At 36.0% G+C, this 20,121-nt stretch overlaps 1 protein-coding gene across 4 annotated transcripts in view; it reads left to right on the top strand.

Moving 5' to 3' along the window:
• LOC150100446 (hypoxanthine-guanine phosphoribosyltransferase-like) overlaps positions 1–20,121 on the top strand; it is a 137,070-nt gene that overhangs the window by 43,219 nt on the left and 73,730 nt on the right. For all 4 annotated transcript variants that reach the window (XM_090403148.1, XM_090403146.1, XM_090403149.1 and 1 more), the window contains exons 4-5: positions 6,473–6,538; positions 19,392–19,492. In XM_090403148.1, the coding sequence (XP_090259274.1) occupies positions 6,473–6,538; positions 19,392–19,492 (167 nt within the window). The remainder of the gene's footprint in view (positions 1–6,472; positions 6,539–19,391; positions 19,493–20,121) is intronic.

Below are 20,121 nucleotides of genomic sequence, written 5' to 3'. Positions count from 1 at the left end.
GAGAGGTATGAGACTGAACAGAAGTAAGACAGAGTATATGTGTTGCAAAGTGATGGCAGCCAGGAGACAGATCTGGAGCTGTAAGTCAATGTCATCAGGAAGGTTAGGGACTTTAGATACTTAGGTTCAACAGTGTAAGACTATGGAGAGGCTGAGAAGGAAGTGGGATGGAAGAACTAGAGAGAGAGAGAGAGAGAGAGAGAGAATGGCTGGAGTGCTATGCAATAAGAGGGTGCCGATTACTCTAAAAGGCAAAATCTTCAGGAATGTAGTGAGACCAGCTATGACGTATGCTATGGAAATTGTGATCTGGAGGAAAAATAACATAAGCAGGATGGAGCTAGCAGAAATGAGAATGCTTAGGTGGATGTGCGGTGTGACCAGAAAGGATCGTCTGGGACATGACTGTGTAAGTGGAACGGTGAAAGTTATGAACTTAGGAGCAAATATACATGAGGCAAGGTTGAGATGGTTTGATCATGTGATGAGGATGAGTATGTGGGAAGAAAGGTCATGCAGATTGATGTGAAGGGGAGGAGGAAGCACGCGCAGCCAAAGAAGAGATGGAGGTTGCTGGTGGTGGAGGACTTGAGGATGAAGAACTTGGATGTGGTTACAGCCTGAGACAGGAAGATGAGGTTTCTCAGTGAGGAAACTCACTGAGAACAGCGACCCTACTTAAGTGGGATAAGTTGCAGAAGTAGAAGAATTTACCATCTTCTCTAAAAATTGTGCCTAAGTAGCTGAAATATTTTACTTGTTCTATAGGTTCTCCATTCACAATGCAATTGATATTTTCAGTATTTCTGCCTATTTTCATTGTCTTTGTCTTGTTATTGCTGATTTTCATACCAAATTTATTACTAGATTTATTTAAAAATACATAATCTGCATAAATTAAAAGCTCAGATTAACATCTCCAATTTTTATATCAGGTTTAATACCACTTCGTAATGTGATCCATATAGATAATGAATAACAGAGGGAATAATGCACATCCTTGTCTGACACCAGATTTAATATCAAACCATCTTCCTATACTTCCTTCATTTCTAACTGCTGACTTACAATTGAAATAAAGACTAAGTATTGCTTGATATAATGCCTCATTGATACCATATAACTGTAGTGTTATATGGTATCTTAAATAAAAAAAAAAAAAAACTTAAATACAGATCTTTGTTATATTCTTACAATTTTTCGATTATCTCTCATAAAGTGAAAATCTGATCCTGACAGCCTCTATTTGACCTGAATCCAGCTTCTTCTTCACCAAGTTTCCCTTCCACAATCCTTCTCGGTCATTTCTCAAGTATACTTGCATAAATCTTATAAGGAACACTCAGTAGGGGAAATACCTCTGTAATTCTTGCATTCAGTTTTATTTCCCTTTTTGTATATGGGTAACTATGAGAGCTCTGCTTCAATCATCTGGAATTCATCCCACTATCCAGGTTTTCTGAACTATGCAGTGCGGCTACTGCAAGACTTTTATACCTCCATACTTCAGCATTTCTGGTCGAATATCATGTACTTTTGATGCCTTTTCACATTTCAGGCTTTTGATGGCTTTTTCTACTTCAAGTATGGATATGCATTCCTGATTGCATGCCTGTTGAGTGATTTTTAGCACTGTGCTGTCACTACTTGTTCCATGTTGTAATAGGTTTCACGGTATGATAAGAACACAGATGGTTAAGAAAATAACTATTTATTAACTTAAAAGCTAATATTTCGCTGGTATTATATCCAGCATCTTCAGAGCACACAACACAAAGTTTGTTATAAGTGCAAGACAACCACAATCCAGTGTAACAGTAGGGCTAGTATAAGGAATTGCAGCATGCAATACAAGACTAAAGTCCTAAAATGGCGCAATCTAGGTTAAAAAAAAAAAAAAGTTCCAAGTTTTGAAATAGTAGTCCAAATGATAGTCTTAGAAAGTTTGAAAAAAATATAAAATAAAATAAAAGTAATAAATATTAATTTGGTCTTAGGATGACTCCCAAATCTTTGGTAGATTTATACAGCCATACTTGTTAAGGTTTGGAGTATGTTTTAAGGCTTCTGTTGATTCCAGGAACAACCTCTCTGACTTGGAGAAGCTTCTGTGCATTACTTTTGTTTCTTTCCAATTGATCCTTTGTGCAGGGGTATCCAAAGCATGGTCTGCCAGACCCAACTTACCATAGCGAAAGTGTCGGATATGTTTTTTGTGTTCACTGAGGCGGATGTCCACATTTCTTCCTGTCTGTCCATAGTAGGCTTGATAGCAAGAACAGGGCACTTCATAGACTCCTGGATGTGATAAAGGAGTGCATTTGTCCTTAGATGAACGGATGAGAGTTGCTAATTTTACATACAGTTTAAATACTGTGCATAGTTGGTGTTTGTTAAGCACCTTAGATATCTTTTCAGATGTGCCTTTAATGTATGGGATGGTGATGGTTTTGTTGTAGTCTTCTGTGGTAGATTGAGGGGATTTATGGGTAGCATTTAGTGTGTTATCTATTTTATGGGGATTTTTTTTTTTTTTTACCTAGATGGTGCCATATTAGGACTTTAGTCTTTTGTTGCACGCTGCAATTACTTATACTAGCCCCACTGTTACACTGGATTGTGGTTGTCTTGCATTTGTAACAAACTTTGTGTTGTGTGCTCTGAAGATGCTGGATATAATACCAGCAAAATATTTGCTTTTAAGTTAATAAATAGTTATTTTCTTAACTTTCATAGGTTTCACGGTATGATCTTAACAGATCATACCGTGAAACCTATTACAACATGTCTGACGAACACCTAAGCCTATCCATGCGTACTACTTGTTCCAGTTGTATAAGACCTTGATTAGACCACACTTAGACTATTGTTCTCAGATTTGGTCCCTAAGATTTGAAGGGGATAAATTAACTGTGGAAAGGGTACAAAGGCAGATAACAAAGATGGTTTCAGGACTGTACAATGTTAGTTATGAGTATCGACTGAGAGAATGTGGAACTGCAGAGCTTAGTGGATAGAAGAAGGAGAAGTGATATGACTGAGACTTTAAAACCATTGAGAAGTAGTTACAGGGTTGACACTGGGGAGTTCTTTTATTCGCTTAAAACTTTCTTACATGTTCTTCTTTTCAATATGAAATTCAATTTTATTCTGACTCAAAACTAACTGGCAAAATGTAGTAAAGATTTTTAAAGTTTGGATGAGTTGAAATTTTTGTTTCATCGCTTATTATATTTGATTAACACATTTTCACTTAGCATAGTGTTTTTGTGGGATACATTAACTGTGGTGGAATGCTACTTGTCTTTTCCATAGAAGCAGTTTTAAATTGAAATGTCTTTTCAAAGAAAGTTGAGAGATCGCATTAGCATTGTCTGAATTTAATCTGAATGATTACCTCTACATCCCAAAAGTCCCATACCTGCATATATATCTAAATTAGCATCTTTGGCAATAAATTTATATGGAATAAGAGAAATTAATCAAAACAATAAACTAGATGGTGTTCAAACTATTAATGTATGGATCTTTGATCCAGATTAGAAATAAAATATTTGATCAAAGATTTGAGATGATATGGGAGTTTGAGAAAAATTAGGATTGTGAACAGATGGCAGAATCATATTAGAAATGAATATATTAGGACATTGTTGGTATTCAAGAATATGTGAGTAGAGCTAATTTCAGGTTTTATGGTTACTTAAATATGGAATTGAATAGGGAAGATTACCAAAGCAGATGTTCAATGCCAGGATAGTAGAAAAAAGACTCAGAGGAAGATCAAGAACTAAGTCAATTGATGCACTTAGAAGACTGAAATGTAAAATATGAAATCTTGGAGTTTTGACAGATAAGACTGATTTATATTAAAATTGTTGATAGGAATGTTAGTAATAATGTAAACTTTTAATATTGTACCATCACAGAATCATGTGCAATCCCTAAGGGTACATGTTTGGAATTTGATGATCCTTGTAGCATGTGGGACTTGCTGTGAAAAGTTAACCGACTGTTGTATTTGCCTTGTATTCTCTCTTCGAATTGCTTCTTTGCTACACACTGATGTTATGTTGGTTTGTGTGCAAAATATTTGTTTTGCTAATTTTCAATAAAGTTACTACTTTGTCTAATATGTTTCACTCATTATTATTATGTTGTAAACTCTGTTAAAGCTAAGTCTTTAACATATTGTATTTCATCTCCTACGAGCACATTTTATTCATTACTTGTTAACATGCATTTGATCATAGTAATAGTTTAATTTTGTTGGATGATTTATATTCTCTTTGGATTTATCTTAATGAAATAATATTGCAGTCATGCAAATAAAGAAATTCCTTTTATAATTCTTGCGATGCTCATTCATGAAGTCCATTTGGGTACTTGCATAATCTGGACTTCAGTATATTCATAAATATCTTAAAAGAATAGAAATTCACTTTTCTTAGTAATATTTTTAGGATTCAAAAATGCTGATGGCAGTTTCATTGATATTAAACATGTCTCTATAGATTATATAGATGTCTCTATATAAATGCCTCCGTAGCACAATACAATTGGAAGAATGACAGTATGTAGCACCCTTTGATTGGAAAAGGCCCGAGTTCAATTCTTGTCGTAACGGGAGGGATCTTTATATGAGCTTTTCAGTTGAAGGTAAGTTAGCTGATTTCATGCAGAGGTAGCAGGGTTTTTTCTCCGATTGATATTGAACATGTCTCTATAGATTAATATATATATATATATATATATATATATATATACATAGATATATAGAAAGTATTTTACCTTGGGTAAAACCAGGTTTAAAATAGCTTGGTAACTTTAACATATATATATAATATATATAAGCAAACAAAGTTTGTTTCTAAAGTAATTTCTGGACTGGAGTAACTTGTGGCAAAGACGGTATGACTTCACATCACTTGCCGGTGATGTGAAGTCATACCACCTCTACCACGAGTTGCCCCAGTCCTGAAATATTTTAGATGCAAACTTTGTTTGCTTACACTTGGATAAAGGATTAAACTAAATATATAATTCATATAATCTCTATAGATTATATAGATGTCTCTATATAAATGCCTCCATAGCACAATTGGAAGAATGACTGTACTTAGCACCTTTCAATTGGAAAAGGCCTGAGTTCGATTCTTGTCGTGATGAGAGGAATCTTTATATGGGCTTTTTCAGTTGAAGGCGAGTTAGCTGATTTTATACGGAGGTAGCAGGGTTTTTTTCCTGGAAACTCAGGTTTTTCATCCTGCATACAGACAAACTGGCCTTGAGAATACATGTAATTTATAGACAAAAATACTAGTGATGGCATTGATGTAGATGATGATGATGGTTGGTGAGTTAAGTGGTGGAGATGGAGAGGTGTAGGTGCCTTCCTTCCCTCGATGAGGCTTTGTACTCCTTAGAGGTGTCAGTTAATAATAATAAGTATCCTGCTGTTTTGTGGCTACGGTTTTTATATGAAGAGTCACTAAACATAATTTCTTCTGATTCCTTGAAGGGCATGAATTTCATATTTTTACTGTTAGGTATAATAAGTTATTCACAGTGATTCTATGTTTATATATTTCATTTCAGTCGGCTAGTAAACATTATTGAAATTAATAATGTTTGCCAACATTGTATAGAGTAAGTTCTATAAGAGTTCAGTGAAGCTTCTTATTCTTTGACTGGAATAAAATTACAGAATTTCTCCCTGAGAATGCTAAACCTTATTACATATATAGGAAAGTTTTTACTACATTAAATTGTAAGTTCTATTGTTGATGTGAAGAAATTAAAATCACTTCCAGTATTTTGATTACTGTTACTCACCCCAAGAATTCTACTTCATGCCAGCCTAGTTATTGCTTGTTCTCTATCAAGTTTCCGAACTATTTATTATTATTATTTTTTTTCTTGCACTCAATAGAGTTTTTTTTATCTTTGGTGCTATCTCTTCACTCTAATACACACATGACTTTTTTCTTGCATTTCTATTTATTATTTACCTAGATAGGAAACCCTGCTCTAGATACTAAACATGGAACTTTTTCGTGCTATTTCGGGCCCTTCATAATCAGAGCAGTGGTTTTACACCCTGCAATGAAACTCTAAGCTTCTTCTCAAGTATACTTTCATAAATTTTAAATGGAATGCTCACTAAGGGAATTCCACTGTATTTCAATTTTTATGAATGGAAACTATGAGTGTTCTACTCCAGTTGACTGTCTTAAATTCTAGTTTTCACAAACCATAAACAATTTTTAAATAAGCTTCAGCATTTTCATTGTGTATTTGAACATAAATCTATAAAATACATCTACCTTGTTATATTAATTATATTATGTACATAAGGAATTGTGTTGTCCTTTTTGTTCAATGCAGTTCACTACATTTAATTTGGATTTTTATTTTCTTTATATGATGATCAGTTTTTATTAAGGTTGTTTTTTTCTTTCCTAAACTGCTGTAGGATGACAAATCTTCAGGATTAATACAGGTTTTGGGAATGGAAAATATGAGTTCCCTTACTGGAAAAGTAAGTGAAGTCTCTCCATGTAACAATTCAATGTATAATATTGAATATATATATATATGTGCCCATTTTGGTTGGGTGTGTTGTTGTATGGCTTATGCAACCCACATTACAAAATTCACGTTAATTTGACCATATGATTGCATTTTTATCGATTTATGAAAGTAAATGTACTATGTACATCAGTGGTACTATAGTACCACTGATGTACTATGCACACTTAAAACAAGTGTGCATAGTACATCAGTGCTCATCCTAATTGGTCCAATGTAATTGATTGTAGGATAACTTTGAATACTGTAATTTATCAATTGAATCTGCATAGAATGGAGGACAATGTGTTAAACATCTATTGTGAAATAGAGGTGTCTCATGTACTCAGTTTTTACATTTCTATGCATGATCAGTACATTTGGAAGAGGAGGCTTACCTCCTTCAACTACAATCATAAATCTGCACAAGCTCTTGTAGAAAATGGAATATTCAGTAGATCATCAACACTGTTTCCCCATTGTAAATATGGGCAAAAAAAGTTATAAATTATTTATATAAAATTATGTATTAAAAACTTGTCTATATCAGTGTCCTAAACATGTCAGTTCACATTTCATGCATGCAAAACAGATAAAACTCCAGAAAACAAAAAACAGCACCTCATGACAAATGAGAACGTTCAGTTGGATTCCTTCAACCAATAACCAATCACAGCCACTAACGACTTGTGGGTGCTATTGTCTTGGTGTACACCCTGTCTTGCCTTCTGGGTGGTTTAATACTACTGGAATGCTAAGAATTGAATTTGACCCACTGCACCATCTGTACGTCTGTTCAAAGGATTGAAGGGTGTCCATAATTGTGATTGCACATCTGAGCTATTAACATTAATGTGATGCAACGTTTACACATCAAAAAGTTTCCTCTTCGTGAATCATTAGTATGTTGTGTTTAATTTTAGGAATAATGCGAAACCAAGAAAGGGGAGTCTTTAACAGGAATAAATGCAAAAATATAATATCGTTGATATTACTATTCCATGCATCACACACCCTGAATATAAGCCCCTGATGTGTGTGAGTGAGCTTTATGTTGAGCCCATACATAAGAGGTTGGTAGATCAACCTATAGTACATTAGTACCATGTATGGGTTGAGAAATAAGGTACTTGTTCACATTGGATATGAATGACTGTATATTGTATTCCTTAGGGAACACATCAAGGAGAAGACTGTTCCATAGTATAGCAGTTGCAGGGCTAAAGGAGGAGGAGAAGAAAAATGTTCTATGGGTTTCAAGGTGTACTGTTGTAGGGATGTTGAGCAGCAGCTGCATTTGTTCCAATGAGCTTAGTACTAAGTGGGAGAATTATTGATGCTATTTTGGATGAACATTTTCCATGGAAATATTTGTAGAAAACACATAGTGCAGAGAAGATCAATCATCTGTGTGAAAGTGGGGGTGGGGAGGGAGTGAGTTGGTAAGAGATGGGTCATTAATAAGTCTGATTGCTCTTCTCTGTATTGAGTTGAGCATTTTGAGGGCCCCATCCCACATGTGGGAGCAGTATTCGATGGTTGGGCAGATTTGTGATTATAGGGTTAACAGCTGTTCAGGGGTGAAGTAACGTCTTGAGCAAAAGATAAGTCCTAGTTTTTTAGAAGATGAGGATGCAATGGTTGTTATGTGTTTATGCCAGGAGAGGCTTGATGTCAGGGTAATTCCAAGAAGAGAAATTTCGGATTGTCTGGAAATTTGGGTATTTTCAAAAATAATACTGGGAGAAAATGGTTCTCTTTAATGAGAAATAAAACCGTACTGGGTTTTATTTGCATTGAAATTGACTAGGTTATCTGAATCCCATTGGAGGATGGCTTGGAGGTCTGAATTGAGGGTAGTGGTGGTTGCTGTTCTGTAGGTTGAGGTGAGTTGTGTGGAGTAAGGTTTGTCAAAAGAAAAGGAAGAGTGCAATGTGCTGTCGTCTGCAAAACTGTGTATTGGATTGAAGGTAAGCTGAAGTAGGTCATTGATATATAGTAGGAAGAGGGTTAGTGAGAGGACAGAACCTTGAGGAACATTAGCATTAGTTGAATGGTGAGAGGATAAGGAGCTATCCACCACCACACATAGTGTGCATCCCAGACAGAAAGCTAGCAATTCAACTACAGAGGTCTTGAGATGACCAAACGATGGCAGCTTGCTTAGTAAGCCCTTGTGCCAGACCTGGTCAGATGCCTTGGAGATATCAAGTCCACCCACTTCAGATTCGCCAAACTTCTCCATGGCATTTGTCCAGAGATGGGTGACATATGTGAGCAGATCTCCTGTTGATCGGCAGCGACAGAATCAATACTAGTGGTCGTTTATTAGATGGGTAGCTTCAAGGTAGTGTAGGAGTTGAGAATTGATTATTTTTTCCATTACTTTAGACAGGACTAAGGTGAGCAAGATGGAGTGGTAGTTGGACAGTAGTGACTTGTCTCCCTTCTTGGGAATGGGTTGAATATAGGTCAATTTCCAGGCTGTGGGATAGATACCAATGGAGTAAGACAGTATATATAAGTGACTAGGACAGGAGACAGTTCTGATGTGCAAACCTTCAGGACAATTGAAAGAATGCCATCAGGGCCAGGAGACTTTCGTGTCTAATTTGGACAGTATTTTACTGATCTCTTTCTGGCAAAAGGGTATAGTGGGCATTGTATGTTCGGCATCTGGAATGGTTGGGGGACATTTGCCATTGTCAATTATACATGCATTGGAAGCAAAGTGTGAGGCCAAGAGATTGGCCTTTTCTGTAGGGGATGATGCAGTGGAGCTATCTGGGTATGATAGAGGTAGGAATAGTGTTGGGTAGAAGTTATGACCGATTGCTATTTGGACATGCTAATTTCCTGCTTTTTTCTCTTTCAAACCTCGTTTTGGAAGCATTGATTGTTTTTTTTTTTTTTTTTGCATTTATTTCAGGCTTGGGTGTAAGTTCTGAAGGAGGATAGGGTTCTTGATTTGAGCCAGTAATGGTATGTTTGGTTTTTCATTTGTACAGCCTTGGCACATCTTTTGGAAAACCAGGGTTTAGTTGGGGAAATGGCAGGTTAGAGTACTCTGGGGAATGTATGATTTCATTCCAGTGAGGATTACTTTGGTTATGAGTTTGGTGCATGTGTTTGGCTTGGAAGGTCAGAAGCAGTAGTCTAATCATGGGAATGAAGCATAGAAGTTTCAGAGGCTGCCCCACTTATCACTGTTATAATGCCAAACTATTCTTGTATGGGAGTGGTTGTATAAGCATTGTTTCATGGGGAAGGAGACGAGCACTAGGTTGTGGTCAGAATTGTCTAGCAGGCCCTCTACATTCACTGTGTATTTGGAGAGTGGTTTGGGTTGTTCAGATGCCAACCAAATTCTGGTTGGCATCTGACCTAGTGTAAGGTCATTAGTGATGGCGAATGTTTCAGCATCTCTGCCTGCAAGATCTGTATAGCTGGAGGAGGAAAGCCAGTTGGTGTTGTGGACATTAAAATCTACTAGGAGGATGATTTTGCTTTTGGGAAAGTGGGACTGGAGAAAGTCAATTTTTAACGAGAGGAAATTAAAGAGCTCAGAGTGGTTGGTTGCATTAGGACAGTGATAGAGACAGCATATGAATTTGACTGAGTTGGGAAATGATATTTTCATCCAAAGAAGGTCAAAGTTGGGAAATTCTAGGTTGGGTGCTCTCTGGCATTATTAAAGTTGGAGTTTAGGGTACAGATGTTGGTGAAGTGGATTTGTAGGGTTTTGTGAGTCATATGTTTATTCGCAGGGGTCTTGCACATTTCCTATGCATTGCCTGCTACTGGTCACCATGGTGGCTGCTAGTGGTGTCACTTGGTTTTTGCATCAACTTAACTTGCCTGTAGTCGATGGTCCAACTGTGGTCACTATTTTGACGTTTTTCTGAAAGTTGTCTTCGAAGCTGGCATCTTGTTCCCTTTCTGGTCGAGCGTGTATGCGTGATTGGGGACAAGTGTCTTTGAACTTGTTGTTGATTGCTGTTATTAGTTTTGATGTGCTATCTCTTAATCTGGCTTATTTCCTAAAAATTTTCTTGTGTTGACTTCAGACTTGATATATTTTTCTTGACATTAAGCTTTTATAATCAGTTCTATACATGAAAGGTCCTTTCCTGCCTTGAGTCTCAAGTATTGAATTCCATAGTATTTGAAAAATTGTGATTTCTCTTTTGTAACAGATATATGGTTGGTTGGTTTGGTTTTGTGCTCCTGTAAATTAATAGGTCCTGTAGATTAGTAATAGTATATTACTAATGATTTTCATGTTTTTATTGTGATTGGTATAATTCATAATACATTTGCTGACTTATTGTAATGTAAATATAGGCTCATAAATTGGTGCCAGAAATGCACTTGAATAATAGCACATCATCAAAAATTAACACTTGCCTGAATAGCAAAGTTGTGAAGAAGGCTTATCCCAATGAACAGAAGCATGATATTATTAGGATAAGCCTTCTTTTGATGCAGGAATTAGAAAAGTTGAAGCATTTAGAGAGGCATGGAAAGAACAAGAAAGTTAAGCAGCAAAAAAGAGAGACAACAAAGCATTGAAATAAGTAAGGTAGAATATAAAAAGGATACTATATGGTATGGCAAATCTTCATAAAACATACTATTGATCACTGTGTGTTACTACAGTACTTTAGGATTTCCAGGTGCAAAATTCAAAAATGTAACAAATGCAATTGAAAAACGAAAAAGTGAAAGATGGCAGTTCTTTTAGGTACAAATGAATTAACTGGCGATAAATGTAGTATGGGAGGGAATATGAAAAGATTGCTGAAGAAAGCTAGAATGAAAAGTAAAAATTTACCAAGCCATGTCTTTTACCCAGATATGATAATACTAAATTGAGAAGGGCTAATATTGCAATTCAGTGTGCAGGCTGTGTAGAAGGAATGATTGTGGTTTTGGATGTGTGGAGTGAGTTTTATATAAATTCATTCTTTTCTTAGAGGAACAGCCTTCACTTGAATGCATTTAGCATCGGGCATGTGGAGAACTTATTTATTGGTATGAGACCTAAGGACAGTCAGAGAAACTAGCTGATGATTGGGGGGGGGGGTATAGTGAGAATCATGGAGGTAATTAATAAAGGATTGTGTGCTCATCCAGTTCAGACTTATTTAGTATTTGCAAGGATGTCTATATAAGAGAGGCATTAGACGTGAATAGAGATCTGCAAGTTGTCCAACAGTGATGAAGGCTACAGAGATGAGTAACAAAATCCCTGGAGGCAACTTATGTCTATACACAAATGCAAGGAAACCAAGGTATAGAGTTTTGTTGTCTTGGTCAACATGTTGTGGCCTCATATTAAATGCATTAGTAATACTTTGCTCTCAGAGGCATATGTCATAACTGGTATTGAGTGCAGAGGGTACAGTATTTTAAGGAAGAATAGACAAGAGAGGAGGGGAGATATGGGTGCTTCTAATGATATTGAATGATTTGAGCCTAGTTATGGGGCAAAAAGCCATGATTGCAATATTAGCAACAACTGTCCATGTTGCACGGAATTTGAAGCTATCTGGTGTGAGGTGAACTCTAATAAACTCAAATACATGCTGGGTGTTATTACAGACCTAGTAGATTAGTTGCTGTGGTGATGAAATCCATTGTCAAATCAACCCAATGAGTGCTAAATGAATAATCATCATGAGTGATTATTATAATCTGAACATTGATTGGGTAGTGGCGGAATCTCACAAGAAGAATGGAGCTGAATTTATTAAGCTGTTGTGATCGATAGAATTTCATCGACAGAAAGAAGTTTCATTTTGCTTTTTAGTTTTTCAATTGCATTTGTTATATTTTTGAATTTTGCTTCTGGATAACCTAAAGTACGGTATGAAAATTTCATCAACAGAAAGAACTCTAGGTTGAAGAGCGTTAGACATGATTATAGTATCAGAGGAGGTTGCTATTATGATCCAGTTATCGACAGTGATCATGCTATACTGACCTGGGAAGTGGCTAAATATATAGATGTTTCATTCAGAAAAGGTTACATTCTGAATTGACTTTTTAAGCTAAAGACATTCCACAAAAATTGTCATTATGCCGCAAGTAAAACAAGAAATGAATGTGGAAGAATCTGCTACTAAATATGAATGGTTATAGACAGCTTAACTAATGAGTATTCACTTTGCTAACAGCTGTCAAGTTGGCATATGCAAAAAGGAGCACAATGCTACCTCTACACTAGATGAAGAAACTTGTGTATGAGGAGAAGGTACCAGAACTGTTTGTAAACTGAATAAGAATTTGATAATAGGGCTGATGAGGCATTGCCACAGATATTAAAAGTGTTCAGCTGAACTAGTCATACCTTTTGACTTAAATATTTACATTACCCTTGTGCAATAATTGATTTAACTATATAGTTGTCATTATCTTTGGAGTGGCAGTGAAGATTTTGGAAAAGCTGGAAAGAGCTTGCATACAGAAATGGATTGAACAGAGAATCTGTGCATTGCATGAGCAATTTAGGTTTACTAAGAGAAGAACATGTTTGAGTAAACTTGTTCGTATTTCATAACAATATTACAGTTAACTGTGTCAAAGGTTTTGACAGGATACAGCATGAAATGCTGTTGCATAAGTTGAGGGAAATGGGATTATATTATAAACTCTTAGCTTGGATAAGAGGGTTGATAATTGATGTATCAAAATAGTGTATGGGAAGTAAGAGTCTGCAAGATTTAATGCAGCCAGGCCAGTGTGTATCACAGGGATGCCTCTTGATTTGTTATTCAGCCATTTATGTTAATGCCATTAAGAAGGATTTGGAAGGAAACATACAGCTGTTTCCTGATGATGCAAAGATAGATAAGGGTAATCAGGAATGTGACTGACATGCAGCACTTGCAGAATGATTTGAATATTTTGAATGGGCATGTGAAAATGGCTCTCAGTTCAATGTTAGTAAATGTGAAGTTATATGCTTTAGTATGATTAGATCCAGCGGCATATTTTTGGTGGAATTATGCTAAAAGAAGCTGATCAAACTAGAGATTTTCATATTTTAGTTTAGTTGACTCTATTTATAAGAAATTTGCAATAACCACAAGGAATAGTTTTTTTTTTTTTTTATGATAGTTAGTTTGCTTTAGTGAATTTCTTTTAACATAGCATTCTACCTATTGGGCTTCAGTTGAAAAACTTTTTGGCTGTTTGTTGTAATAAAATGATTTTGTCATAGTGGTGTGTTATAGTGAAAATCGACCATAGATAGGAAGTTGGAATTCATGGATCATATAGTAAAGACTGCAAATGCTGCTTAATGGATAATTGTAGTGCTGAAATCAACACTGACATAAGCACTATTGTGCTCACATCTGGTCTTCTGTTTTCTGAGATGATATGCAGATACAGTGGAGAAGTGCTAAAGAAGGTGATGTTTGGACTCTGGCATGTGGATTATGAGGATGAATTGAGAATTTGTACACTGTAAGCAGGAGAAAGAGAGATGATACAGTATGATAAAGACCTACAGGATTCTGAAAGGGTCCTATTGGATGCCATTAGATGAAATTTTTTATTTGTGGAGGGTGGAACGAGGATGAGAAGGCATTCCATGAACATTGAGATTGAATGTAGTGAAAAAGAGATGAGAGAGAGATTTTTTTCTCTTATAAAATGGTGCATTGCTGGCCTGGTTGGCCAAGTGGTTAGCTTATCCATTCTCCAGCCAAAAGGCTGCAGGTTCGAATCTCACCTTGGGCATGGATGTTTGTGATTGTCTGTGAAAATACTAGTGGTGGTGGGCAGTAGATGGCATTAGTGTAGATTATGCGGTTCGCTGTAGTTGGTAGATTGAGTGGTGGAGACGGAAAGTTGTAAAGTAGGTGCCTTCCCTCGATAAGTCTTTGGACTCCTTGGAGATGTCATGTAATAATAATAATAATTGAAATGGCCTACCTTTGGAGGTGGTGATTTCAGGTAGGAATGAATTCAAGAAAATGTATGACAGCTGGTGTGGGATATACCCCCCCCTCCCCTTCCTCCAGCAAGTCTGACTGCTTGGAGATCTCTGATAATAGTACTACTTTACTTTTGCACAACTTTTGACTTAACACAAATTCATCCATCCATTCGTTTGTTACTAGTCTCACTTTTGGGTTGGTGCACTAAGAGTTCCATTAACATCTTTGTCTCAGTTCAGAAGCATGCCATTAGGTTGATGTATCTCATCTCTCTTTTTTTTTATTTACTCTACCTTTTTTTATGTAGACATGTAATTTTTCCAGCAACTATTTTCTGCTAATACCATATATTCATGGTCAGTGTTCAACACAGTTGTCACTGGTAATGTTCTCGTCTCCTTCTGAATCATCTGTTAAGACTTAAAGTGGCTAGTCATCCCTCCACAGTTCAATTAAAATTTTTTTTTCTCTATATTCATTCATTCTCCTTTCTATAAAACTGCTTCCCTTATCTCCTGACAAGTTAAATAAATCTAGCATATAAAAATAATTTTTTTCCTCTGCATTTCTATTCTATCAGCTATACTCATGTTCTCTAAGTTGAAAAACCTCTTATGTGGGATTACCATGAAAAAAAAAATTGCATATAAAATATACTACAATTACGATGTAGGGAAATTCTCTATAGCAAACTGTCCATTATAAAAATAACAGTTCTTGTGGTCCTTTAGGATTTACTGCAGTGAGTATCAACTTGGATATATCCATGCTGCTTCTGAATGAGTGAGTGACAAGCAGGTCGGTCACTTACTGTGAGAGTTAAGAAGCTGAAATATTCTGCATACACAGATTTTGATATGCAGTTGATCCAGGAACTTGAAATCTGTGTTCTAGTAGCTCCAAAAAATTTATTTTTTGTAAACATTTTTCTGTTGTATTGAGTGTGTGTAAATAAATAAAATTAAAAAAAAAAAAGCATTATAGTGCCCACTAATGTGCTAATGATGAGTATAGCCTCTTCCACCCAAGCCAGTTTCACTCATCATAATGTGGCTTGTTTCTGCAAATAGGGCTTGTGAGTTTAGTGAATGACATCATAAATACAGGAAGTAAACATTCTCTAATTGTAAGAAATGCCAGCTAGACTTTAAAATTATAGATGACTTTCATTGCATGCTAGTGTATTATCTCACATTATATGTTAAGCCACTTTGTACAACAGCTCTGAGACTAGCCTCCAGAGAAAGTCTTTAGCTTCTGTTTGCCTTACCCTTTTACATATAGAGCAGGTGATGCCCTTTATGAACATGCCACATACACTTTGTAAGCATCCTGAACCTGCTCCATTTGAAGGTAGCAGTTCTGTAATCCAGCTGCTAGATAATACACAGGATGAACCTGATGGCAATGAATTAGGGACAGCTGCTTCAAGTCAGCTAGCAAATAATCTTGCTGCCAGCTACTATGCTAAGTGGTGCCTAGAGGCAGATTGAATAAAACAGTATGTAGGAGTCGCTGTCAACTCCATATGTGGATAGGAGACTGAATTCAAGTTATGTGAGTATTTGTTCATGAGCCTTTTGCTTTCCACTTGTGCCTATTTTTTTTTTTTCATCCCCTCTTTTTCAACTCACATCGAAAGATAGCATAAAAAATAGTTATTTGGTGGATAAGAAAGTCTCACAAAAAAAATACAACCAAAAACACATGTACACAAACATATACTAGTGAAGTGGATATGGAAACTTTTTTTAATGTTCATGACTTAATACCAACAAAAATGGAAGGGGGGGGGGGCTGCTGCTTAACATATCCAGCTAAGGTTGCAATATTAGTAACAATTCTCCATGTAGCAGTGAGTTCGAAGCTATAATAAATTTAGTTTAATCCTTTATCCAAGTGTAAGCAAACAAAGATTGTGCCTGAAAATATTTTCAGGACTAAGGTAAGGTAGTGCAACACCAGGAAACTACGAGCAAAGGTGGACCAAGCTCTCATCACTCCTTGTCTCAATATCTCCCATAATGCAAAGCACATCTCCTTGCAGACATGTATACTGCTATGCATTAAGGGAAGGGCCACTACTCATACCAGTTTCAAATTGAGGTCTCGTCAGTGGGAGGCAGACCCAAACGTGGAGATACTAAGGCAGAAGCAATAGGAGAGGTCATATTTACCTATAGGAGTGACCAACAGGTGTATTACCTTATTATTGAATTACTCTGGATTTAGAGAAAGACGTTGGAAGTTTATTTTTCACATGGTTAGACTATAATAAATTTAGTTTAATCCTTTATCCAAGTGTAAGCAAACAAAGTTTGTGCCTGAAAATATCTTCAGGACCGAGGTAAGGTAGTGCAACACCAGGCAACTCTGAGCAAACGTGGACCAAGCTCTCGTCACTCCTTGTCTCGGAGTTGCCTGGTGTGGCACTACTAAAATATCTTCAGGACTGAGGTAAGGTAGTGCAACACCAGGCAACTCTGAGCAAAGGTAAACCAAGCTCTCATCACTCCTTGTCTCAGTATCTCCCATAATGCAAAGCACATCTCTTTGCAGACATGTATACTGCTATGCATTAAGGGAAGGGCCACTACTCAGACCGGTTTCAACCTTTATTGAGGTCTTGTCAGTGGGAGGCAGAAGCAATAGGAGAGGTCATATTTACCTATAGGAGTGGCCAACAGGTGTACCACCTTATTATTGAATTACTCTGGATTTAGAGAAAGATGTTGGAAGTTTATTTTTCACTTGGTTAGACTATAATAAATTTAGTTTAATCCTTTATCCAAGTGTAAGCAAACAAAGTTTGCGCCTGAAAATATCTTCAGGACTGAGGTAAGGTAGTGCAACACCAGGCAACTCCAAGCAAAGGTGGACTAAGTTCTCATCACTCCTTGTCTCAGTATCTCCCATAATGCAAAGCACATCTCCTTGTGGATATGTATATACATGGGAGATACTGAGACAAGGAGTGATGAGAGCTTGATCCACCTTTGCTCAGAGTTGCCTGGTGTTGCACTACCTTACCTCAGTCCTGAAGATTTTTAGTAGTGCAACTCCAAGACAAGGAGTGACAAGAGTTTGGTCCACGTTTGCTCAGAGTTGCCTGGTGTTGCACTACCTTACCTCAGTCCTGAAGATATTTTCAGACGCAAACTTTGTTTGCTTACACTTGGATAAAGGATTAAACTAAATTTATTATAGTCTAACCAAGTTAAAAATAAACTTCCAACATGAGTTTGAAGCTATCTGGTATGATGTGGAGTCTAACAAGATCAAATACATAGTGGGATGTTGTTACAGAGACCTAAGATCAGTTGCTGGTGATGATGAAATATATCACCAAATCAGCCTTTTGGGTGCTAAATGAGAAATTACCTTTGGTGACCTTAATTATCCAAGCACTGATTTTTTTTGGATAGTGGTGAAATCTCATGAGAAGAATGAAATTGAAGTTGGTGAGCTTTTATGTGGCAACTTCCTTGAGCAACATATGATAGAAGGAATTTGAGATTGAAAAGTGTTAGATCTGATTATAGTATCAGATGCTTTCATTGAAAAATGTGACTGCTCTGCCTTTGGTCAATGACATTGATCATACTGTATTATCCTGAGAAGTAGCTAAGAATATAGATGTGCCAGTCAGAAAATGTTACATTTTGCACTAAAAAGCAGAAAATTAGACAAACTGTGGAGTATACCAGATTCAATCCTTATGGTATTGGTTGCTAGATGGGAAGGATATTGGCAGTACATGAGAATTATTTAAAAAATTCTAAATGAGGCAATATTGGAATGTGCAATCTTAATTATTTCTTAGAAAGACTGCACATTATTTCTTAGAAAGAAATAATGTGCAGTCTTATTAAGCAGGAGATTCTTAAGAAAAAGATGATGTGGAAGGAATACTGTCTGCATAAGGATGATGCAGCTATGAAATACATTCAGCTTTTGCTTAATTAAACTTATGTCAGAATCTTAGACAGTTTGGAATGGTATTTGTGTCCCAGCATCTCTAAAGAGATGCTGGGACACAAATACCATTCCAAAATTTAGGAAGGCCAGCTGATTGAGTTGATAAGTTTAGTTTCCATTTATCTAGTTGATGTGCTTTATTTGAAATTTTTTCTATGTGCAGAATTTCAATACATATAGAAAAGCTTAGGTGTCATTGATTATTCATAATAATGCTTCACGGTATAAACAATGCCAAGAGAGGAAATGGTTTTATTAAACTTACTGATATTTTGTTAGGTTTCTACCTAGCTTCATCAGTGCATAGTTATATCTGTCACAGTTATAATTGTGTTCTGATTATGTTGGGCAGAAAACCAGCGAAACATCAGTAAGTTTAATAAATGCATTTTTTCCTCTCATGGTGGTGTTTATACTATGAAGCATTATTATGATGAGCAACCCATCTAAATATTTTCATATCAGCCATTGTAGAAATTGTTATCTGAAATAATTTCTGAACTTCACAGATCATAGGGTGTGTGTATATATATTGAAAATATATCTTCTAGTACAGTGCTATCTCTGTTGTTATTGGCTAGTACAAGTGGTATATTATCCCCCCCCCCCTCACCTTTCAGTCTCATGAGTTACAAGACTTTAACTTATATCACCTTCATTGACTTATCTAATTCAGAAATGCTAAAATACGGGGGGGGGGATGAATGTACAAGAAATGCTTATTTTTTTGTTGATTGTTGAGATTTTTTTGTCAACATATTTGAAGATACACTGAACTCACAGAGCAGTATGTTAACTAAAAAGCAGTACCTTTTTGTATTTTTCTTATCGTATATAATTGATTAAATAGCATTCACATTCCATTCTTCAGCTTTAGAAGATTTTCTTTCTGTTTAGAATGTACTCATAGTAGAAGACATCATTGATACTGGGCTGACTATGCGTAAATTATTAAACGTATTAAAAGAATATAGGCCTAAATCTGTTAAGGTTGTCAGGTAAGTGTTAACATTTTTAGAACCATTATATGATGTAGATAACAGGACATTATTATAATTTAATCAAAATAAAAGCTTATTTAAAACTTTTTCAACTGATTTCCTCCTCCACATTCTGTGATTTGATGATGTTTGAAATCCTTGGGGGGGGGAGGAACAGTCACCAGGCATGATTTTTAATTTCCTTTGCAATATTTTTAATTAATCAATTATTATTTCTTATTGTAGTTGTTTTGTAATGTTTTGTGGTATTAGCCATTGACAAATGTTGAATTGTGTGCATCTAAATAAAAAAAATATTATGCTGGACTTTGGAAAATCACTGAATGTTACAAAAGGAATTAGGCATAAGAGATGTTTCTTCAACCCATTCTTTGTATGTACATTATTAAAATGATCAGGATTGAGAAAGACTTGCACTGCCATAGCACATACTAGAGTAGGCACTACTTTTACTAGATGCACTTACATAGATACACATCTGTGTAAGCCATGTATATCTATATAAGTACCACTGCATGTGGCTTACAGATAAGTCTAGTATTTTAGTGAATATTAGTAAATTTCATAATTATTTGTGTCTGAGTGTACAGAAATGATTATGCAGTAGTGAATGCAATTTCAGAGGT

Source organism: Typopeltis vanoorti, chromosome 13, assembly GCF_054136105.1.
Source record: "Typopeltis vanoorti isolate ZY-2024b chromosome 13, IOZ_Tvanoo_1.0, whole genome shotgun sequence".
Lineage (NCBI taxonomy): Eukaryota > Metazoa > Arthropoda > Arachnida > Uropygi > Thelyphonidae > Typopeltis > Typopeltis vanoorti.
Note: the sequence above shows the minus strand (reverse complement) of the source record. Positions and strands in the feature narration are given on the sequence as shown.